This window comes from Watersipora subatra, chromosome 5 (genome assembly GCF_963576615.1).
Source record: "Watersipora subatra chromosome 5, tzWatSuba1.1, whole genome shotgun sequence".
Taxonomy (NCBI): Eukaryota; Metazoa; Bryozoa; class Gymnolaemata; order Cheilostomatida; family Watersiporidae; genus Watersipora; species Watersipora subatra.
Genome location: NC_088712.1, coordinates 9,235,977 through 9,261,762, shown reverse-complemented (window position 1 = coordinate 9,261,762; position 25,786 = coordinate 9,235,977). Strand labels below are relative to the sequence as shown.

At 33.6% G+C, this 25,786-nt stretch overlaps 1 protein-coding gene across 1 annotated transcript; it reads right to left on the bottom strand.

Annotated features, from left to right (window-relative positions):
- Positions 1–771: 771 nt before the first annotated feature.
- On the bottom strand, positions 772–25,342 carry LOC137396625 (uncharacterized). Its single transcript, XM_068082944.1, has 8 exons — positions 25,167–25,342; positions 18,064–18,223; positions 16,657–16,849; positions 13,937–14,133; positions 13,418–13,588; positions 11,018–11,126; positions 2,283–3,005; positions 772–905 (listed from the first exon to the last, which is right to left on the bottom strand). The coding sequence occupies exons 1-8, from the start codon at positions 25,340–25,342 to the stop codon at positions 772–774; spliced, it is 1,863 nt and encodes a 620-aa protein (XP_067939045.1).
- Between the last annotated feature and the right edge of the window lie 444 nt (positions 25,343–25,786).

Here is a 25,786-nt window from a genome sequence, read left to right as displayed (position 1 = left end):
ACATATTAAAAATGTTTGTATTTAGTGTATTTTTTTCTAATGAAATGAAAAGCATTGTGTTCCATACCGTATGGCAGACAAAATTGTATATCAAGAACATCATAATCCAAGTGCACATTGTAATAAGTTCAATATCTCAACCAGTAATATTGAACTGGATTTATTATATATAGCAATGAGGTAATTACATCTTCAATTTTAAAAGTATAAAAATGGCAAACTTTGAAAAACAAACTAATATGAATGGAGAATAAAATCCGGCTACCGATGACAGAAGTACAAAAATGTCAATTGAACTACAACATATTTATAACCTTGTGTACTAATATCAACAGTGTATCAGCTTTTCTCAAAGCCCCCAAACCTTCATATTCATATATAATTCTTAAAAAGAAGGTATTATCTTGTAAGGTATCTACTGTTAATAATACGTGATCATTAATCTTATAAAAAATTCATGAGGATTGATATGAATGTCAAAGCTATTGCTTTTATTACTTCGTGAAAAGGAGAATTCCACAAAAAAAATTTTTTTTCAGAAATCAACCAATCAGAATCGCAAGCAACAAAGTTAAGGGGAGACAGATATTGATAACTAGCACTTTAATCCTTGATTTGTAGCGAAATACAGACTTTCTATCGAGCAGTGTCCAAGTACATGTACAATGAAACCATCATTCCAACATTGATTCAACTCTCTTAGTTTTTTTATAGAAAATTTTATGGTTTATAATAAGAAAGAGAAGGCAGCGACCCAGACTGATGCAGCAGCTATGGTTGTAGCTGAAAGACTGCTATTTCGTTTCTTTCGAAATTGGCTAAAATTAGTCTGTCTTCAGTGATGTCCATGTCAAACACACTGCCATTCTCAATAGCGCTGTCTGTAAGCTCAGAGACTACCTCACCTACAGTATAATAAATACAATCAACAGTCAAAACCTATTCATAATTTTAATACTCTTTAAATTAATTTAATTCAATTTGTTTAAATGTTCACATTGCATTCTTCATTTACTCAGAAAAATAGGTAATGTCAGATTTATTCTCCCCTCACATAGATTCATCCATCACTGAACTGGCATAAAACTATTACGGCTAAATAGTTGGATTTGTCTTGGAAGGCTGTATAAACTGGCTGTCAAGAAATGACAATCAAAGTTCAGTCTACAACATTATTCCATGCAACAAAAAAACTTTGACAAGTTTCCATTCATTATTGTATTGATTTTTATGAGAAAATACTATGAAGTTTTTATTAACCGCAAGCTTCATATTTCAACCTATGAACATGATGCAGACCACTAGTACCTAATACTATGCTATCTCTTACAGTCATAGGAATGTTGGCAAGATGCCAAGTACAGGCTATGAGAAAGAGCCAGTATCAGATTAGAGACAACTTCCAGATAGAAATTATCTGTGTGGCCTGCAGTTCAAGGCTCACGGTTCAAGGCTAATAAGCAATTATCTGAGGTCCATTCAATAAGTAATGTGAGTTGGTTTATTAAAAGAGTTTATACTATTAATATAAGCTTACACTAATTTTATTTCTATTTCAACAAACTGACAAACAATTTGTGTGCCAAAATATCAGTTCGAATTTTACTATGAATAGACAAAGCAAATAAATAAAAATCTTTTAAATTTCATTTAAATTGTTTATTGAAATATTTCATGCCTAATGACTTCTTTTCTAGCATAACATAAATAGTAGTAAAATGAGCTGACATTATTTTACTAACTTTTTAAAAATTTATATACATTTTGTTTTGCTCTTTTTATAGTCAATTTTGATTATTAAATTATATTAAAGTTCTGACTCTCAATACATCTGGCCTACAATGATTGTGGTTCTAAATTTATAGCCAAGAGCGTCAGTGTCCATAGTTGTGTGTACAACTTTGGGATTTGGGACCAATACGTGATATCATGGCAATAAAATATATGATTGTCAGTTGATCAGGGATAGTCTACTGAGTGTGCAGACAGATTCAAAATATTTGATGAATTAATGAGAAATAAATTAGTGAGAAATAGTGAGTATTATGCAATTACTCTGAATCATAAGCAAATACTAAGTCTATAGCAAGTAGACTATCAGAGTTCTCTATTAATATATATAGTGTTTAATTTTACTATGATAAGTAGTCAGAGTAGCATTACATGGGTTTACATCAACACTATGTATCTACTAGTATATCTATCAATTACTAGATTGTACAGCATATTTGTTAGCACAACTGCTCACACATATTCTGTATACAATTTACAAGTAAACTAACCAGTTGAGCTATCCAGGATTCTCACAGTGCTGCTTTTGTCTGCTGCCACCAGGATATATCTCTCTCCATAGCATGCTACTCCTAGTGGTTTAGGCACACCTTTACAAGTCCAAAGCAGCTGACTTTGAGAGATGTCTATCAAGCAGACTTGGGATGAGCTCCAGTCAGACACAACAACCTTGTCTGATCCTGAAGCACAGAGTGAGACATGACTTTGGCTAAGCTGAGGACAAGAAATGTCTTTGAGTTTATTTCCTGTCAATGAGTAGATGATGAGAAGCTTGTTCTTTTTGTCTGGAGCAACTACTTTATCACATGTGATGGCTAGTCCTGTGATGTAGTACAGGCCAATATAGTAATTGTGAGTCCAGGAAGTGACTTGCTTTCCCTGCTGATCATGTACATAGATGGTCCAAGGATTGCCATACACTGCTGTATATAGTCTGTCCTTGTAGACTTCCATTGCTACAGGGTAGTGGTTGAATGTGATGAATGAGCCTTTTACTTGGTAGGCGTTGTCTATAGTAGCTACTGCTTTATTACCCATTCCAGTTAATATTTGAGAGTTCCAGACTCTTGTTGAATAAGGATATGATGGTAAAGAGACTGTATGAAGGAGTTTGAGGGATTTTGGAAGAGGTTTAGGAGGTCGAAGCTTCAGCTGCTCATCAATTAAAAACCCATCAGTAGAGACAACTTCTAGCATAATATCACAAGTTCCGCCTGCAAATAAGCACAAATAAATTTACATTGTACATACATGTGCTTATTTTAATAATATATGAATGCATTTATATATAATGCAAATGTGTTTGAAAACAATAAACCCATAAAAATGGTATTTAATTCTCATTGGCTGTTAACTAGCCACAGTCTAAGGCAACTGAAAAGTAACGGAAAGTTTCTGTGTGCTTCAATATATTTTAATTAACACATCTAGTGGTGATTCTTTATTTACTTTCTCTTTTAAATTTACTCACATTTTCCTATTTACTCCAATTACATGTGCCAGATACATATTCTCTTTTGAACTGTTTCAAGTGAATTAATATCAAAAGTAAGCTTACAGTTTAAATATAATAAATATATGGCAGTTTCAATATTAAAATAATAATTTCATTTGATTGATGAAGTTATTTCTGTATAAAAAAGCAATTCAAATTATTCTCCAATCATTGACAGACTCCATTATTCCGTGTAATTATATCCTTTCTTTGAACCTGATTTACAGGCTCATCAACTCCTATACTGTATGTGATTAATATAATGAGTACAGGCGACCGGGCCAAGAGCCAAAAATTATTAGCACAGCCAATTACCCAGAAAGATAAAAAAGGATGGCCCAGCTGGGCCGAGTGAAGCTTGGGTCGACCCAACTAAACAGGGACCGGAAAAAATCGTGTCTGACCATGAGGAGATGGAGCCAGTCAGAAGTATGATTAGCAGGTGGCTGGGCAGCAAATGCCGGACAAACTGAGAGCAGAGTGGGCATCACAAATATAGATACGCTGCCGTGCCCAGCTGGCCACTATAAAATCATATCAATATTGAAGTTTTCGAGAAAACATATAAGGAACCAGACTATCTAGAGAAGGCAGGAGGGAGGAAAGCCTCACCATTGCAATGTTCATGTAAATATATAAATTGATTCTACTTGTAAAGGTGGCTAGGTTCATTGCGCATCCGTTAAGGGTTTACATCGGATGGTTTTTGTTACTGCATATTTTACTGGGCCGCAAAAGCATGCCAATGTTTACTAGTTATTGTAAAGGTTCATGCAAACATGTCAGTGTTTGCTGCTTATTTATATAGCCATACTATCTGTGCTACCTGGTGTTGCCCGGGTAATGAAAAAGTACATGTATTTGGACAGAAAATTGATTTGTATCTAACATGTAACAACCTGTGCCATTCTAACTTTCAAAATACATATCATGTGAGAAGTGTTATGGGTAATTGAAATAAATTAAAACAAAAAGTAAAAACAACTGTAAAGGCTTTCAATTTTTTCAGAAATCTGTAAACTTCAGATTTAATATCATGAGGTAAAGGTTATGTGCAGGACAACTAAATTAAAAATAAATAACACAACTGTAAAGGTTTTCAAACTACTGTAAATTTAAAAGGTTATAACTTATTGCGACGTAGAGTTTTTAATAACATACATTGGAACCTCGGTTCTCATACCTAATACATTGCAGAAGGTTGTTTGAAAACCGAGTTGTCCAAAATGTGAAACAATTTTCCCCATCAAACTGAATTTTTGAAAACTTTATTTTGTTCCAAGGCGAGAAAACAACTTCGGTAAACTATTTTTTCTACATTTTACACCTTAAGCTGTACTGTATACTGCATACTATATATAGAAACGGGTAGATATAGATTGTGTTTAATTTTAATAAAAGTTTTTCTATTTATGATGATGGAAAAAAAAACCAAAATAAACATTTAGTATGTTTGGCTCTTAAAACATCAAAAACATTAAAGGTTAAGACAAAATACCAAAAATTTCAAAAATTTGTATTAATACAGGAAAAAGTGCAACAGATAAGTTACATCAAAAGTCGTAGGAAAAAGAAACTATAAAAAGCAATGGCCTGTTTACTTCACATCTTAAAAGGATAATCTTCCTCCAAAACAATTTATGTTATATCCCTAGCAAATTTCTTCGGTAGAGAAGACGTTCTCCCAGATGGCTCCTCCCATTTTGTGAAAAATTTATGAAGCGTAAAATGCTTCTCTATTTGTTAACAAATGTTTCCATGCGTTTTCGAAGCCTTGCTAATTGCAATGCGCATGTTCCGGTTTGGTTGAGAACCGAACTTATGTTAAAGCTCCCAGACGAACAAATCTTAGAATCTTTTTTTTTTTTTAAATCTTTAGAATTTTGGTCAAAAGCCTAAGGCTAAAATAATTAGCATGCGCATAGTGCATCCGTTATATAAAAACGTATCTGAATACTATGGCGTACTAGCTCAGTTGTATAGCATCCGGTTAAGAAGTTTGTAGATGCAATCGTCATGATTTCAAATCCATCAGAATGCGGAGTATCAAAATAAAGATTTTAAGATCTATAGCCGGAATGCAGACAGACAACAGATGACAGACATACTTTGAGAAATATATATATAGATTAGAATTTACTGCTTATTTAAGTACTTATAAAATTGTATCACTGTTTAATGCATAGTTTACAGGTTTGGGTAACCATTTCAGAATTTGCTGCCTTTTCACATATTTATGTGTTCATACCAAATATTATTGCTAAATTAAATTACTAGTTTTTATAATCAGATCAGTGTCTACTGCTCATTTTACAGGTTATTTTCATCATATAATTACTTACTGCTTATTTTAAATATTCATGCATTAATGCAAAATGTTACTGCTTGTTTTAGAAGTTCGTGTGATCATACCAGCAATTAAAGTCTAGTTTACAGAATAATGTAAATGTATCATGTTACTCACCTATTTTCCATGTTTATATAGCCATGCTGAGAATAACTGTTTTATTTTACAGGTGCAAATGACCATCTCAGTATCTACTGCTTTTTTGTAGAATTATGAAACCAAAAATTATCTAAAGTCAACTATTGTAATTCAGTTGAATATGAAATAATTTTGATGTAATAAGACCATAATTGCACAATCACCAAAGCATACAATGTACAAACAAAAACGAATGGCACAAATCTATGTAAATACAATATCGAACTAATATCTAGGGAAGTCAATTTTTCATCAATTCTAAACATTCTCTTCTGTTTCCAGGATTTATGACTGCAGAAAATTTGGTCATTGGAGGGTGTTTAGGAAACATGTTGAAGGGTTTTGCTAGTATTTTTACCTTTACCCTTTTTAAACTTTACAGAACGCTGCAAGACAAACTGAGGCAGCTGTTATCACAATGATGCTAAAAATTCTCACTGAGCCGGATAATGAGGAAGATTTCTGTACCTTCTTTGTAAAGACTTTTGTTTTTTTAGTGAATATTGCTTGCCCAATAAATCTCTCAAACCCAAAAAATAGCCTGTTGTAGTTAGAGATTAGTGTAATGGAAGTGTGTTTCATTCAATGCTAAAGTTTGCCCATTGATAGTATTTTATGATTTAGCTCCATGATTATTTAGACGTTTTAAAACTTTAGATAGTCTAACATATAGCTGTTAAATTTTTAAAGTTCCTTGGTAATAATCATCTCACATAGCTCCTTGCTATATGTAAATGAAATCTAGTTTTAGAAATAGTTAGTAAAATTGTTAACAATGAAATGTGAAACTAACAATGAAAATGATTCAACACTCACTTCATAGATTGTTTGACTAGTGTCATTAAAAATTGAAAAAATGATTTTACCAGACAGATTTTTAGTGGCAAAATATCGAATCGTTTTAATCCTAGGAACCGTAACGGCCGGTGTTCCAGCATTGCTTTTGGTGTGTCAGAGTCCCTAAAAGCAGGAATCTCGGCATTCAAATGGCTCTGTTTACAAAAGCTGCTGCTAAGTAGCAGCGTAAACCAATCGCATTATTCTTTGCACAGGATGTTGGACCAGAAATTTCACTTCCATTTGTAACAGCTTTCCAAGATCTCCTTCTACTTTCTTCATTATAATTACATATTTTATTAGATAAACATCACACAAAAAGTAGATACAGCTCGTCCGTTGGTAATTCATAAATGATTGTGATGCAAATAAAGAATTTTATGATACTGCCTACAAACGTCTAGTATATTTTGTGTCATAAAATTATGATGAACGATTGCTCGGTAGATATGATATCACTGTAAACATTTTAACAAGTTTATAAAATCGTCCAATCCTTGAGGACTGATTTATTTTCTGGATAGAACCAAGTAAAAGCGCAATTAAAAAACTCAGGCATCCCGCAGTGTTTGCTGCGGTTTGCCCAACTTATTCACTGGTGTTTTATCAATTATCACTGTATTATAAGCAAACTTAGATGTATTTATTAAAAGTTTAAGAACTTTGGATTGATGGAAAAATTCACCGTTGTTACTGACATGCATTGAAAAGAACAGCTAGGGTTAAAAGGGTTGAACAAGTTTTTTTTAAGCTTTAGCCAAATACGAACTCTTAGAAAAATTTTTTTACTCAAAATAAAAGAAAATTATTTAGTTTAGTGAAAAGAACCACCACAGCTGCTAGAGCAATAAATACTTATATTCTTATACATTGTTACTTTGACTCAAGATGAGGTTTGTAAATGCTGATTGTAATGAAACTTAATTCATTTGTCTTTGCAAAAATTGTAAGCACTGAAAATAATTTTAACAGTTGTGACCTAGTTGAACTGGAATTTTGATACCAAGTACTGGATAAATAAGATACTTCTCGACCAATAAAAAGTTTTTAAATCTCATGTCATTAACCTATCGTTATTTGACAAATACATTTTATAAAAAACCACCTAATATTTTTTATAAGGCTTTTGGTATGACTAGGTAACTCTTTCTCCAAGTCAAATTTACACAAAAAATCACGAAAACCTGTATATTTGGTTAAAATACAGTAAAACTAGCTCTATATGAGCATATGTAGTTTAAACTAAAAATTACTAGTATTAGCAGTTTTTGGACATAAAAAGCTATTCATTCTTGACCTATACAAAATATTCTAGTGTGGTATGATGTGAGAAATTATGTATTTTTAGCGGTACCCGTCGCCACAATCCGTCCACTTTACACAATCACCTACATGTACTACATACTGATTGGTGTTTTCACCAACCATGAAATCTAGAAATTTTACAAACACGGATTGTTGGCTATTCACTATGATCTTTGAGGTCTGCTGTATAATAGACCTTTTTGTCTTCATATCCTGCTTTTGATACAGCAAGATTGCATTTTTAAGGCGTATCAGTTATTTTTTAGTGTGAATATATCGGACTAAACAAACAGTGAAGCTTTTAAATTCCATGATTTTTTCATCTACTGATATTACTCTGAAGAAATAATGGTCTTGTTGGCAATTATAAGTAAAGACTCTTCATTTCTCCAACTTGTATTGACAATCAAAAAATTTTCTCAAATATTGAGGCTCAATAAAGCTGCCGGAAGCATGTATAATCCTGAGCGCGAGGTTTAATATTTATTATTTCATTGTTTCCTGAAATATTGTAAGCTTTTGATTTGAATGTCCTCATCAAAGTAAGCCGACTTGTTTTGAGGTTTTTACAAAACTTTTTTTAAACAAAGCTCAAAAAATGACCCTACTCGAGCAACTGCAGCACTTTGCAATAATTCGGGTTAGTTCATTATGGCATATGTCCAAGCGTTGCACATTTAAGCTAATACTAGCAAATACTTCCATTTTGTTCAGTAGGAAAAAATACTCTATCAATGTAGTACTACTAGCAGGTGGGGTGAAGTTCGGATCAGACTGAAACACAAAATGTGGAGCGACTGAAGCTTATCATCATCTACATGTAAGTCAGAAACATTTAATGTGCTATTGGACACTAAGGTGGTTAAGTTTAGCCAACCACTGTTCTGCTAACAATTGTAAAAGGCATATTAACACTTGCAGCTCTGGTATTCTGTTTATTGGGCTTCTACATAGTGGCAGTTGACTTGTATGCGCAACAACAGAACATATAATTACAACATCAAAGCTCTCCCTCAGATAATTTTTCATATCATTAATTATAGAAAAATGTTGATAAATAAATTGACGGCTTGACAACCTAGATATCTGTTTTTGTATTACTATGTGACAGTCTTGTCAACATTCACCAAAAGCAACATAAATGATGTTTGCCTACAGAACCGATAAAAGATATGAAGGTCATTTCCTAACAGCAAAATGGTTTACAAGGTAGTATACACTAGATACATTTGTTAAAAGTGCATTTATTACAGATCTGTTAAAATTGACTAAGTAAAAAAATTAGAATATTAAATATGAAATATATATAACAATTTTACATTACCTTGTCAAAATAATACAGTGACAAGATTGTATTGTAGTCAAACGCTCTTTTGCTATCAAATCTATTTGTTTAGTAAGACATAATTACATATACATTCGGTAAAAACGGTAAAACGGTAAAAAAAGCATATAGCTCGCCATAACTTTTAAATTCCATAATCTATGAACCAATTTAGTACCAAAAATTGGGTATATATTTCACATCAGCTAACCACTTAGAAAAATATATGTATCGCTAATTGACCACAAAAACCTTTTGGCCACTGTTGAGAAGACTGTCAGAGTGTCTGCTTCAGTCAAATCATCAAAATTATTACAGCATATGACACTATTACCGATAAAAATAAAATGATTGTACTCAATAGTACTAATCCTCAATAATAATCAAATAGTTTGTAGATCTAAAACTCGTGAAAATTTGTCGGTGTAATGCGTCTGACACAACTGGTCATTTCTAAAAATAACTTACAAAAAAAAAGTTACATTTGTACCAAATGAAACTATCATCATCATGGGTTCTAAACCCATCATGATGGGGTGTAAACCACTTTAATTGAATCACTGCATGCAGATAATTATTTGCCCTTGTTTGAGTTTAAATAGATTAAAGTAAGAGATATTTAGTACTCACTAACTAGAACTGCTTTGTAAAACGTTTGCTAAAACCACATCATGTTGCTTCAATTAGCACATTGATTTGGAACATTATTTAGCTGTACCCAAATGTTTTGCCGTGCTATACTATGCAGCTCAGATTAGAGAAAGTCTTAAACAATCGCGAACCATTCCAGTTTTTACAGGCCAATGCCGATATTGCAATTTGTATGGCAAAGTTTTACAGACTTGCCTTGCTGCTAATTAAGGAGAATCAAAATATCAAGGACCAGGAATGCACCAGTTTGCAGAAAAACGTTATGGCTTGGTTATACAAAACATTATATTTGACAAGCTCCCACGTAACTTACTAATTGCTGAGAAACTTTATGTAGCCATTATTTCTACTCACACACCAAATTTTGATTAAAAAACTGCTGAGGAATAGCAGACTAATACTAATAATTCCTTAGTATAAGAGTTCAATTTGGCTGTCTACATGTATGTAATCCTAACCCAAACTCATTACTTTGATGTTGTTGGGAAGATGTTTGTAAAATGGGTCATCTGGAAAAATACCGCGCACAATTTTTTTGGAACCATAATGTCTGCCATAAACATATAATATCCTTAATTTGAATTTAATTCGTATAAACTGCCGATATACAGTCCGGTAGAATAACCAATAGATTTTTGCCCAGGTGTACCTTGATAATTGTGTGTCACCTATCTTTGAGATGTTAACCATGCATTCATCAGCAATTTATACATTATAAAGAATAATCCACAAGGCATTTTAAACGTAATGATTTATTTACAGTTGTCAATAACTCCAAGTTTGCGTGTAAACTTCTCCAATGTACCAAAGCAGTAGCATACTTCCCGGGTTTAAAGGGTAATGAGCATATAAGTCAGCTTCTTGCATAAAGTTTTCTTTAAGTTGTGAATAGATATTGTTTTAGAATGGGCCTCGGCTACTTTTCTGCTAATTAAATTATTTAAAAGTATTTTTTCAAAGTGATAAAACTCTAAAGTGGAAAGTCAGCAAACGGAGTATGATATTTTATTAAGTAAAAAGTAAACTTATTCTAGTAATTGGGCTAAATTAAGAAAATAATTCCTTGTGGTTGTACTTGTGATTCATCTACAAAACATCTAGACAATTATGGCATTTTCAGTAGACTTACTTTTCTCTCTGACTTTGCTGAGTGGAGATACTTGAAGAGATGGTATGATTTCATCAATCAACCTTTGTATGTCAATCTTTGTGTCGCTGTAGCTGGAGACTATATCGCACTGCAACGACAGTATGAAAAAACTGAACTCTTCAAGTAACAGCAGCCTATGAACAAGCAAAACTTATGAAAGTTATCAATTTGCTAAATTCAAATAAACCTCATAATTCCTATGAATTTAATGAGCTGCGATTGAAGTGACACACTTCATCTGTGTCTGTGTGTGGGTGTGCATGTGTTTGTGCGTGCATGTGTGAGATTTGTTGTTTGTGGCTGGGTGGAAGGGTCAGTGTGTGTTTTTTGGAGGTGTTTATTGCTAAAACTACCAATATACTGACAGCTCATATTCCCTAAGCAACATGAACACATGAAAAAGCAACATAAAACTGTATGGTAAACAAATGGAATGATTCACTTTTTATGTTCATAGCTCTTGAAAGTCAACATTGCGCTATAATATTAGCTTTTTTAATCCGGGTTTTTCATGTCAATAAATGTTAGTAAACCTGGGCAATTTGTCCAAAGATCCAAAATTTTAAAACTTTTATTCAATACATCTAAATCTGCTCATAATACAATAGTATTTGGTACAACACTAGCAGAAAGTTCGGGCAACTCATAGCAATGTTCATCAAAAGAGAAAAAGAAACAGTATTTCAACATTATTGGGGCTAAAACTATAAAAATTCATATGATTACGAAATACTTGTATAAATATTTACAGTAGTATCATATCCATCAAGCACATGTTAATCATTATTTCATGACTCAAAGTATACTGGAAGATTACAGTAAGTAACATAAAATTCTTTATTTGCATCACAATCATTTATAACCAATCAACGGGCATCTCACATCAACTTTTTTGAGATATCTATCTAATAAAATTTGCAAGTGTAATACACAAAGTAGATAAAGATATCTAAAAAAAGTCACAAATAGAAGGAAAATTTCTGGTCTACTATCCTGTGCAAGAATGAATTTGATTGGTTTTTGCTGTTGATTAGAAACAGCTTGTAAAAACAGAGCCATGTGAATGCCGGTATTCCGGCCGCTAGGGTTTCTGACACGCCCTTCGCAATGCTGGAAAACCGGCTGTTAAGGCTCAAAGAGTTAAGGTTTAAGAGTTAAGAGTTAAGGTTTACTAAAGTCAATAGAATACTACTATCTTTGAATAAAATCAAAGATTACAACCACAATCCAAGACTATTTTTGTGATTATGTATCAAAGTTAAAATCATGTTAGGGCGATTCAATAAGCAAATACACTATGGACTTTAATAAACTGCTATTAGACTATAGAATAGTGTTTTGACCAGCATTTAACTACAATACTTGGTGATCACTGCAAGCAAAGACAACACTTAACAGCAACCCTTGCTTTTTGTAGTTACATGAATAAGTTTGACCCCTCTATCGAGTTGTATTGCCCCCTATCAAGTTTTATGGTCCCTTATCAAGTTGTATTGCTTCATATCAAGTTGTATTGCCCCCTATTGAGTTGTATAGCCCCTATCAAGTTGTATTGCCCCCTATTAACTTGTATTGCCCCCTATCAAGTTTTATCAAGTTGCAAACTTGAAGAGCCGAGGGCTGTGATAATATTTTTAATACTGATAAAAGGAGTAGAGATGAAATACTTTATAGTTGGCCAAAAGTGTATGGAAGTAATTGTATGAACAGAATAAAAGTCTAGAAATGCAAAAAACCTGTGACACAAACGTAACAGCTTAGTTTAAGGCCGGTTGACTTTCAGTGAAAGATCTGAATGGCCTGTTTATGGCTAAAAGTGTAAGATGACCATACATGTGGAAAGTTTTTTTGGAAAATATGTTGGGTTATAATAAAGGTTCCAATTTTGCTTTCTTTTACTCTAATGAAGTTCTGTAAAGAGCAGTACATACTGTGATATGCTACACCAATTTCATTAAAGTTAGGTTTCCAAGGAAAGGAATGTTGTCAACTAGCATCACTATCCAGCATGACAATTCAAACCCTACACAGCAAAAATCACTCCAGAAAAGTACACAAGTATTAATTGGGAGTTTCTCAAACATTTAGTTTCAAATTTATCTACTCATGGCCATCATATGCTTTTCTACATAAACGACACTTTACGTGGAAATCCCTTTTCTCCTATAAAAGACTAATAGGAGTGCATGTGAAAAAATCGGTGCGCAGTACACCAGATACCTTCTATTCTGGTTGCATCAAAAATCTAGTAGATCGTTGAAACAAGTGTATTGAGATGCAAGCAGCCTATGTAGAGAAATGACATACTCTACAATGTTATATGATTCAAATAGAAAATTTTAGGTTGAAGTGTTTTTACTTATTGAATCACTCTTGTACCTGATGAGCATGCTTGACTCTAGATTCTGTTTTGCGCATTATATTTCTTATCTGGCTCCATTTCTTGAGTATCTCATCTTCGAGAAAGTCAGTCATAAGCGTTTTTGTTCTTAGCCGATCCTCCATATATTTATCCTCTAGCTGTTTGTACTCAGACTCCAAAGCATTAATCTTCAACAATTGTATCAATTTCTTAGAAATAAAAGTTTATCTCTGACTCATCTGACCGACCATTCAATCATGTGTCACAAGTTTATAACCAATGATTCATTTACAAAAACTAAACATAAACAGAAGTACAATTTTAGAGGCTTGTAGAACTTGTATTAGTATCTAAGTTGATAATCAATTGTGTTTACCTTTTTATATAGTATTTTTATCTGATTTTAAAGTGATTATTATGACAGTATATTGAGAGCCGTTTACAAATTTTAGTATTTTAACGAAGCTTATCTTGTTAGTTAATAACATCTAAGATAAAGAAATGCTTTGTTAAACATTTGGAAAGGCCTTTACAACCTGTGCATCTCTGTTGTGCTGAATCATTTGCACTGTCTCAGCCGTTTCCTTGTCATAATCAGCAAGTGTTTGGGAGGTGAACTTGAAAATTTGTTCTAAACTTTCCTCCTTCTCAATCATTCCTTTCTTTAGCTTGTTGATCCCATCATTAAGCTGGTCAACAAGCTCATTCAGTGACATCAGCTGATGAGTCTCTCCTGGAACATAAAACATAAAGGTTCACATTCAAACTTTTACCACTATTCTAATAACCAGAAAATGTAACTTAACTTAAATATAATTTAACTGATTGCTATTCTACTTTTTTAGACTTAGAATTAAAGGTTTTGACAGAGATGGAGCGTTGACAAAAATAGGACAACATTTAGTAATATTATTTATATATAAACAATTTAAATTGTATACACCTTGATGAGTGAGCGGCTAGGATAAAACACTATTACTGTTATTATCAGATATCCTTAGTGTTTAGGTCACAAGGTTAACAAAAAGTGTGTAGTATTAAAACTTATGGTAAAGTTTAAAAAAAATTAACACTTAGAAGGCTAGCGACGATCCGCTACATCTTCATTGCCTAGCATTGAGCATACTCGCGATTGAGTCACATGATAGTTTTCTTATGAAACAGAATTCGTATTAGATTGTAAATGGCCCAATCATGAACTAGAATCCAAATGTAAATGTTTCCTCTCAGTACTGCGACTTCTGCAATCATACTGTCTATTGGAAATTCCAGTATTGTAACACTCGATTTTTTCCAAAATGGCCGCTGCTCGATGAACATCACTTAGGTCTGAGGAGGACATGTTTCAGGAAATAATTAATGATAGTGGGACTGAAATCAAGTCAGATAGTGACAGTAATGAAAATAAATATTTTAAGCTTTCATTTATGTATTAGAACCTAATTTTAGTCGTCATAATTGAACAAATCCCTGTACAGATGATGATTCCCTGTCAGCAAATGATAGCGCTCTGTGTTTGCATTCTTCACTATCTTTGTGTTTGCTTATCTTAGAATGAGCATGATAGATTAGGCTTGAAGACCTGTGAGGGCTACTTTCTGTTGATTGCTCAATATGCATACCCTTATATAGAGAATACAGTTGGGTGTGTCACATTTGATCAGGACAGTGGGAATGATTTCGATGGTACGCTTTCAGAATCTGATGACAAAGCTGACCCTGTTACACCTACTGTATCTGCTACTGGTGATGGTATGTTAGAACAACCCTTTATTTTATATGAAATCTTATGATCCTGAATGATTCTTTTGTTGATAAGAACTATTACTTGTGCAAATGCTTGAGTACAATCTGCATGACACATCCATGCGCAGACTTTCACTAAATTCTGTGTTATCTGTTAGGTGTGACTCCAGCAAGTACTAGGAGAAGAAGAGGCAGAGGTTTTCATGCTCATGGTACATGTGAAGATAGCAAAAGTCATGCAAGATGTGGTGTCAGGAGCACTAGAGGGCAGGCTTGTGGTGCATCATCTGAGTTTGTTTAGCTCGATCTTTCTCCAAGGCAGTTGGACAGGTTTTACGGTTCCACTTCAGGTCTGAACACCTCTGAGCTAGCTCCTGGCGGCTCAATAATAAAATATTTTTGTGCAATATATGACCACACATTCTTTCAGCTACTAAAAAGTAAGACCAACCATTATGCCAACCAAACTCTTACTGACACTGACCGAAAGATATAGAAGCCTATCACTTTTGATGACCTGTAGCAATTTTTGGCTATAGTGATCCACATGAGCTCCAATCACAAACCTGACACAGATAATTACTTCAGCGCAAATGCTGTCATGCATTTCACATTTCCAAATGCTACCGGCCTGGGTAGAGATAAGTTCGAGCGCATCCTGAGATATCTACATCTAAATGAGAATAAAAAATATGCAAGACGTGGTGATCCTAACCATGACCCTTTGTACAAAGTCAACCCTTTCTATGATCACTTGATTGAACAGTATCACTGTTGATGAAGCTGTTTGTCCTTTCCGTGGCAGGGTGCATTTTAAGGTTTATATGAAGAATAAGCCTAACACGTATGTTTTGATAGTAAAGTGTGTATGTGAATCCACTACTGGCATTTTCTGTAATATAGAGGTGTACACAGCTACTGGTGATAACACGATAGAATCGCTGCACACATGTGTCTTGAGTTCATTTGCTAACAAGGGTCATAGGGTGTTCATGGATAGGCACTACAGTTCTTCGGTAATATTCAAGAAGCTACGAGAGATGGGTTTTTATCCTGTTGGTACAATAAACAAAAATTGTAAACGCCTTCCAATAGAGTTCAAAAATAAAAGGCTCAACCAGGGTGAACGCGTTGCCAAGCAGTGTAGAAATATACTGACTACTATGTGGAGAGATATTCAAGATGTTTTCACATTGTCAACTGTGGATAAAGATGCCATGATCAATACCAGCGCTCCAGGGCCTCGGTATAACAATCATAAGACGTTGAAGTTAGCATCAGTAGTCATATATAACAAGACCAAGGCAGATGTAGACAGGCACAATCAGATAGCATCTTATTATTCTTTCAGACACAGGCAGATGAAATGGTGGGAAAAGCAATTATTCTGGCTTTTTGAATTGAACCTGATCAACTGATACAAAATGCACCCGATTTGTAATCCTGAGTGTAAGTTAGCTTTTTCTCCTTATAGTCTATGCACAATTATTTTATAATTGGTACTACTCACCATTATCACAAAACTTGGCTTTACGAACGCATTCAATGCAAATCATCTTCAGACATTTATCACATCCCAAACTGACTGGCTTGTCAGTGTGATCAGCACAGACTCTGCTTTGCTGACTCTTCAGTAGCTCATACTGCTCAATGTTTATGGTTAGATGAACCTTACCAAACTCTTCATTATATTCCTGATGAAACTAAAATGTAGAGTGAGTAAAAACAGATGTCAAAAGTGACACAAATACAAGTAAATGGGATGTTTAAAAATGACTTGAAGGTGCAATTTGAAAGATGGTTATAAATTTTCACATTTATTTCAGGCGACCAACAACACCTTTTACACAATAAATTGGTCTTTAGTCAGCCCTATTCTAGAGTTAGCAGAGTACAATCCATTAGGTATTTCAAAGTGCTTGCACTTTAGAAATTTCCATTACAAAGCTTCAAAAATACACTAATTTACCATAAAACATAATTTGTTAGCCAGGTTAATATATTTGACAAGATAAGCTCAATTAATAACTTTAACTTCTTATTAACTGATATTTATTGAGGTATGAAATTGAAGGAAGAATAAAAAAGTTGCTTATTAATAGATAATTGATATCATATATTTACAATGTCTGAAGTGACAAAACAGTGGTTGTTCATCAATAAGTTCAAATATGTCTATAGCCTATAAAAACCTTAGTTTCGTCTATAAACTACTAACTTGCAAGAAAACGCATGACTCTGAAACTATATATCCAAAGCATTTTACAGGTCAAGCAAAATTTTTAGTTGAGGTTATTATAATTTGATGATGATCAAGTTTGTCATGCTCATTAGTTCTAGCAAAGACAGCAGCATAAGTTAATAAAATTAGTAAGAACACTATTTCGCTCTGATTTGAACAATATTGAATTGTTTATAACCTTAAAATTAACTGTACTTGCGACACGAATAATTTTTTGTGATTCATTAGTTATTAGATGCAAAGCAAATCTGACTTTAACTTTAGGAGATAAATTGCAAGCATAATCAGTTTGTCCGCAATATAAAACCTGGTTTGATCCACACTTCTGAACTAATAAAACATTTGCTAACAAGTAACTTTGGCAAAAGATATATAAATCGTTTGAGGTACACTGTCCAAAGAATATTAATTATGGATAACCATATTCAGCAGACAATTGTGAGTTACTAACACATTTTTGATAGCTCATCTAAAGAATTCAACTTTTGGGTGACTACCACGAGCTCATAGATGTAGTTTAAAGTGGGTTTTAGTTGATCAAACCACCAATATTGTCAAAACCTCATTTAAATACTTTCATGGACCAAAAAGACATGAGGACATAAAAATTCAACTCGTCTTTCAAGCCTGACGCTCTGATGTCAAATATAAAATAATCTATCAACTACTTCATACCTCATGATGTTTTACACACAAAATTGTATCACACTGTGGACAATAAGAAAATGCTTGCTGGTCATCCTTTCCTTTCTTTGCACAGAGATCACATGACTTCGGTTTATCCTTGGCTGTATCATACGCTGGCAGCTGGTTGAGCGGTACCTCACATACTTGACTACAACAAAATCAATAAGTATTTATGTTCATGTGAAATTCACTTTTTTAGAATAGTTTATCATGCCTATTTTCATTATGTTAAGTTTATTGAAAAAAGTATGTAGAAAATCTAGAAACTATGTTTTTTTTACTTGCTATTTTGCAAACCATTTTTCTAACTGTTAAATGTAATTGTATATATGTATTGTGTATAAAGAAGACTGGCACAGATATATAGGTTCACTACAATTTGCAAATTAAATTGATCATCGGAGTGCATTAAAAGTAGAGTTAGGAGCTCTGGTACATTGAAGGTGCTCAGGTTTGAAATGCTCATGACGCCATGTCGATAAGCAGTGCAAGACAGTTACCCAACATGGCTGCTAAAACTCTGCTATAACTTTTGTGCAAATTGGCATGAAGCCGCAAATGATTACGCATCTGCAAGCTAAGATATTTTTTCTGCAGACTGAGATTTTTTCCTTCAAGCAGCTAGTGAGAGCTTTGCAACTTGGAATCTATATATTGGCAGTTATGATTTTGTGCCGTCGGAATTTTACATGTATGTATTTCTACAAACTAGAGATTTATGTAACAGTTTTGCGTATAAACTCATTGCACAAAATCATGTGTGCTGCATCAAAAATTAAATGGTTGCGTACAAGAAGAATTGAGCGGTGAGCCTGTAATCACACATTTGGTCAAGCAGCAAAAGACAAGAAGCAACATTTATTTCGATCAGAAACAGCAAATCATAGACTGCTAGGTTGCAGAGCAATATGAAAGCAATGTCATATGTTCAGCTGCTAACTCTGGCCAATTATAAAAATTATCCCTAAATAAACAATGACCTAAATTTATTAAACCACTCATTAATTTCATTGCTATGTTGTGAGTGATTTCTCTACCAGTTCCTTCGGCTTGCTCTTGCTCATCACCAATGTACACCGACAGCTTGTGCCAGAGACAGCATCGCAGAGATCAGATAACTTTATTCCAAATCTAGATCTTTTAGCTGGAATATACTGCCTGCAACTCAGCTATTTTTCCTAAGCCAGCAAGCTTTCATTTAAAGGTATAAGTTTACTAGGCAGGAAAACAGAAGTTAACCAGCTGGATATCATGGCAAAAACATTTTCTAACCTAAAAATCTATTGCCAGCAGGGTTTTTGAGTAAAATGCAAACTGTTCAAAACCATTAAAAACCTGTTTCTTGAAATCATTTTACTAAACATTGTCGTAGATAAAAAAGGATCAGTGAACCAGTAAGACAACAAAGTAGGCTTTTTGACAATACCCATGAGCGAAACTAAACCAAAAACTCACCATATATTTTTGTCATCGACTGTCTCCCATGCATCGCCATGTTTTTGAAGGCCATATCAATTTTTTTGTTAACTATAAAATTCATTATAGCCGTTTTAATAAAAAGCTTTAAAAAATCAAAAATAATTATCTGTCTAAGAGTTCGACTTTTTACATCTGCCAAGCTGTCATCAGAGTGCTATTCTTTGGGTTTTAAACCAGTTCCTCTTTTTTAAATACCTCATTATTCCCTGTTTCAATGCCGGCCATTTCACTCTCACTTTTGCAATCCGATTCACTCTGTTGATCTTCTTTTTTACTTCCATTTTTTTCCTATCATTTTTTGGACGTGAAATATTTTTTCTTTACTTTCAAAACAGTCGAGGTCTTCCTCTAAACAAATCTTTTTTGCCGAGGTCAAACTATCGCATGCGTTCACGATGAATAACTCTCCAGGAAGAAAGATCAAATCACCGCCATGTGTACTACATGTAGATTGATCGGTATTTCAGCGGTCGTCTTAACATTACTATTTTAATGATTCCAACGATTTTTTGTCTGTTCTGGCTGAAATCAAAAAATGAACAAAAAACACCGAGTAATTCAGGTGAAATTTACAACATGGTCAGAGCTGTGTGTTCACACTGAAATTGTTGACGATTCGCTCTTAATTACCTAAACAAATTATTAGCGATCGCGATTCTAGAAGCTTTGGCAATTTGTATTGTCCAAGACACGTAACGCGGCAGGTGGGAAAAATACACGATTTGCCATAGTAAATACGATGCAACTGACCTTATTGCGCTAAAGATGGCCATGATTTTTAATATGGAACTTTTGCTGCTAAAAATAAATTTTTATTATTAAAAACTAATTGATTTAAAACCAGGCTGTCCAAATGATAATGAACCAACGATAGCTTAAATTAGGCAGCTGCATCGTATGCACTATGTTGAAGTGCGCTGGTTCTTTTGTTGTGTGTCGTAATACTGTATCGGACTATACCAATCACGAAAGCTGCTAAAATCGAAATCACTAATAATTTGTTCAACCAATTAAAAGCAATTGGTTGGCGATCTTAGTGTGCATGCACAGCTCTGACAATTCTGTGAAATTCGGCCAAATAATTTTGTTTTTTTTTGTTTATTCCGTTATTTCGGTCAGAACCAACACAAAATTTGTCATGTGTGGCCATGCCTTAAGGCTATATCACTGTCTCTAACAGTGTACATTAGCCGATATGAGGCCTTCTTCTCTGGCAAGAAACACTAATTATTGAATTGATAAGTCTGCGCAAGAGCTTTTAGCAGTGTTTACTTTATAGCTTCTTATAGCTTTATAGTTCTTATCAACACTTAGAGAACTTCTATTTAGCTGCTGCCAGCTGTAAGCCCTCTATGAGCATTGACAGGATTTTTAGTAAATCGTTAATGGATTGCCAATGGTTATTTGCAACCCTTATGGTAATTGGCTCCTAGCTACATGTAATTATTGTTTATGTAGTTTTTATGGAAATCATAATATCATGCATACAATTCGCAATTGTTTCCTCATGTTAATCAAAAGAGGGGCAACTCCTTAAAATACTTTTGTTTTTATTTGTGCAAACCTTTTACTTTACTGGTTCCTGTTTCTCTTTGTATTTAACTGCTAGAACGAATACAAGACTATGAAAGCTTAATTTTAGTTAACTAGCAATTTCCAACACTAATCACATTTTGCAAATAAATATTTTTAGACTGTTTTTTTAATGGAACACCCATACACAGACTTTGTCAACCAAATATGATAGGCAAATTTTGCCTGCTTTGAAAATGTAATGAAATATTAAAATGATGTCACCTACCAACATTCCTGCATTTTTTCCACTGGCAAATTTGTATTCTTTTTAAATTCTTTTTAACATTATTTTTTAAGTTTTACTGAAAATATAGTTAAAATATGAGTTGCAAAAATGGTGAGATTTCCATTACTTGCTCTGGCTACATGTGGTTTACACTTGAAGACTTCAAACCAAAAAGAGGTAATAGTCATCATGTATTTCTGCTTCCACATAAGCTTATTCTTTTGTATAGCCTTTGTACAGGTAGATATTCTAATTATTGGTATTATTTAACAAATGAGACTCAGTTCCTTCTAATCCAGTAAAGCCTGTGACAAAATACATTCTATTAACACATTCGCTATAAACAAAGGCAGCTGTCCATTAGGAAGGTAATGTCTATAGTCTATTACCAAAATTATAGGAAAACCCTCTTTTTAAGCCTAAGGTCCTACTCAATGCACACATGCTTTTATCACTGTGTTTACTTCATAGCTTTTTACTTTAGACAAATACAGGAAGTACTTATATTTAGCTTGCGCTGGTTTTGAACGCTTTATGAGCATTCACATAGTTTCAATTAAATACATATATAACAAAAGAAAATAGCAAATTGTTTGTACTGCAATAATTACCAGAAAAGCATAATTTTATGCCAAAATGTGCTGGTTTTTAACAAGTACTGTTGACTTCATGGTAGCTGCAAAATGCAGCTTTAAAAACTGATTTTCTGCATGATGAGTTTTTTGCTTTAGTTCCAAGCTCTCATTCATTTTAGGATTAATATTCAATAAAGCTTGAGTAAACAAGAACAAACAGTAAACCAGAAACAAAACAATGTATGAGTGACTTTGTTACCAGTTTGTTTTTGTTTAGCCATTTTCTTAGTTTATTATAGATCAGATAGACCTCTGCAAGTGCCATTATTTTGGCACATGTTGCCCAATCTACATGTACAAATAGCGATCATGAAGGCATACAATTTAGGCACGAGTTTCAATCGCTGCTCACTAACTATTATCGGTGTGTTTACTATATAGCACACAACTCTTAGCGTTTATTGAATTCAGTTCTATTCAGCTGATAACAGCTTCCATCTTTTCTGAACAGATTGCACAATATGGGGTTGCCTGTCCTTGCAAAAAATCCTTGCAATGAGTGATTTTAAATGAATTTTTTAAATCAATTATTCACTCATTTGTCTAATCGGCAAGATGAATACGTCATATAGTCTGTACTGCTAGTATAAAACCATAATTATTCCTTTGTATACATGTGCAAGCATTGAGCTGTTTATAAAAGTTTAGCTTCCTTTCGTTGAAAACTATTTAATATATTGATGAGTAAACATCTGAGGTTTTTCTTAAAATATTTGTTTCCATCAGGTGCTACCAATAAGTAGGCTGAGAAAAATATGCATATCAATAGTGTGCATTACCAAGTCTTTCACAAAAGAGACACTATACAGCGTTTTGCACTGTTTAGTTAAAAATAATAATAAAATAACATCAACTTTTGCTCTTTGCTCTGCATAATTATTGTCTAGACTGGTTGAACCAAATGGAAAGAAATATTGCAACATTGATTTGCTCTTTAGACAACCGAATATAACTTTAAACAAATAAATATGCTTAGAACTGCAAAACTGAACGAATATTTTATAGTTCATAAACTCTACTTTGCTCATTCAATCTACTCAGACTCAGTCTAAACTTGTTACTTGCAGGTAAGTGGACTATATTGTAAGTATGAAGCCATATCATCTAGCCATCAGTCCCAATCATGGTATTGATATCAGAGCACACAGACTCTTAACATTGTGTTTACTTTATAGCCCACAGTTCTTATCCAGTTGGTTACATGCTTTCGAAGCTTTTTTATGAGCTGAAAATAGCAACTTCCGTGACTCACTGATAAAACATTATATCACCATAAATATTCACAGTATAATAGGATGTGTTATAGTTTCAGAGATTTATGTTTATTGATTTAATGCTATCAGAATACGACTAGCGAATTAGATATACTTTCAAACATATTGCTCACGGCATAGTTTTTTATGAACATTTGCTGCAAACTCTTTAATTTACGGCATCATCAATTATGTCTCCGGCATGCTTCAGCCTTATCAGATGACTCGCTTAACATTACCCAACTGGTTGCTTTAACAATCACAATTATGAATCTGTTTTTATTCAGTTGCTTTTAAGCAAAAACTATTGATATAATTACAGCTTAACCTGTGAGTTTAAAAAAGTGTTTTCTCTTTTACAAAATATTATCACTTTTTTTTAAAACTCAAAGTTAGATTGTTGCAAAGACTTCGCAACATAAAAAATGCGTATAGAACTGAAGTACGACTGATTTTTCATTGCAAAAGCAAAAGGGCAACCTGCTCGGTGAGTATTTGTAGTTAAGATAATACGCAAGAAACCATTATAATCAGCGGGCAATCTGCTGAAAGCATATTATGTGACAACACAATTGCCATACAGAAAGAGTTGCTAAGCGATAGAAATAGTATAGATAATGTAATACTTGATTGTTTAATAGTTTAATTGAGAAATGATGAAACCCCACATATTTCTTTTCTTACTTTCAGGATAAACCCAGTCAATAATCACCCATTATTTCTGATTACATATGCATTTTTCTTTGCTAGCTGTTACTCTAGTGATAGGTTTTTTCTTCTGGTTTTTGAAAAAGATCAAAAGTTTACTCTGCATTAGTAAAGCAAACAACTATATCCCTAGTTTTGGCCTGTTGTTGCCATAAAAAGGTGGGGCCACTCTATCTGATTGTTCACAATAGCCAACACAAAGAATTTCCATTCAGGCATGAAACCGAATGATCAATATTGAATTCAATATAATTGCGCTCAGGCTCTCAAAGCTGGTATAAAGGATAAACCATTAAAGCAAACAATTATAACCCTAGTTTTGCCGTATTGTTGACATAAAAAGGAGGCACCACTCTGTTTGATTGTTCACAATAGCCAACAAAAAGCATTCCCAATCAGGCATGAGACCCAACCGTTAAATCAATATAATTGCACTCAGGCTCTCAAAGCTAGTATACACTGTGTCAAACCGTGTCTAACAGCACCTAACAGCACTGTGTCTTAGCAGCCCTCCTTCACAAACTATTCATTGATTTCGGGCAAGTAGACCAACACCGTTCCTAAGGCAATGTAGATATTCTGGGAAACAATGAAGTGTCAATATTATCCATATTAATATGTTGCCATTGAATTACACTAGTGTAGGTAATGTGAACCGTTTCGGCAATAGTGACAGGCTGTCACAAGTTGTTTGATCTAGACTGTCTGCATAAAATATTCGTGTGTAGGATTAGTAATTTATCACATCAGTGACAACATTGTATAAAAATAATGTAAGCTACAGGCCAATCACTGAAGTCGATGCATATAAGTTTGTCATAAAGTTAAAAACCATATGACAGATGAATTCCAATGTAGCATGGAACTGGTGCCACAGTAATACAGTGTTTACCAGACTTATGTGTTATTTCTGCATGGCAACTTGCAGTCTCTAATGAATATACAAAGTGCCTGTGTTTAGCTGATACTGGCTTAAAACCTTTAGTGTATACGTTCACTCGACTTCTAGTAGACTACATATTTTACAGACTGACGATATCTGCTATATTGCCTTATGAAATTTTTAAACTATTAAATCGATGTTAAACAAAAAAAAATATTTTTACTGCGTCTCAGGTAACGAAATATGCCCAGCGCGAATGCTATCGAAATAGACCAATTTTGCCAGCCTTCAAACCTTAACCAAAATTAAAATTCTGATGCCTAACAACTAACCTGCAATCTTCCAATGGACAAACCAGGATGTTATTCTCATCATAGAAGCCAGTCAGACATTCAAGGCAATGCACATGGTTGCAGGTGAGCTGGCGAGGATTTGGCAGAGCCACGCCTTGTCTCAAACAGAAACCACATTCTATGGCAGGTGGCACAATCTCTTCCATGCTAGCCATGATATGAACTACAAGAAGAATTTCATATGGTATATCAAAAAAGCAACTCATATGGTCTCATAATTAGTGAACACTCAATCGGTGAGAAAATTAAACTTTTAAAGTATAATGTGACTACCCCTCTGCAACTATTTTCTGCATAGAGATCAATTTGTATGACAACAAAGTTTAATATATGCTGAGTCAATATTCTTTAGGAAAAATGGGTAAACATATTAATATTTTTAGGCATATTATAATGTATATACTTTTGAATAAATTCGATGAATTAAATATGAATTTAAAACATGTCATAAGCTTGTAAAAACAAGTAATACCAGTAACCATAGCTACTAACTCTCTTTTGGTAAATCAACTTTGGTTGTCAATGTGTTCCTTTTTGGCTCCTAATGGGCACTTACTTCCATTGAACCTGATGTTAATAGAAATGGCTAACCAAATTGT

Coding starts and splice junctions, on each gene's coding strand:
- LOC137396625 (XM_068082944.1), bottom strand. CDS start 25,342: ATGGCTAGCATGGAAGAGATTGTGCCACCTGCCATAGAATGTGGTTTC. Junction 11,127..13,417: donor GAGTCAAGCATGCTCATCAG/GTACAAGAGTGA, acceptor CTGTCGTTGCAG/TGCGATATAGTCTCCAGCTA. Junction 906..2,282: donor AATCCTGGATAGCTCAACTG/GTTAGTTTACTT, acceptor ATTATACTGTAG/GTGAGGTAGTCTCTGAGCTT.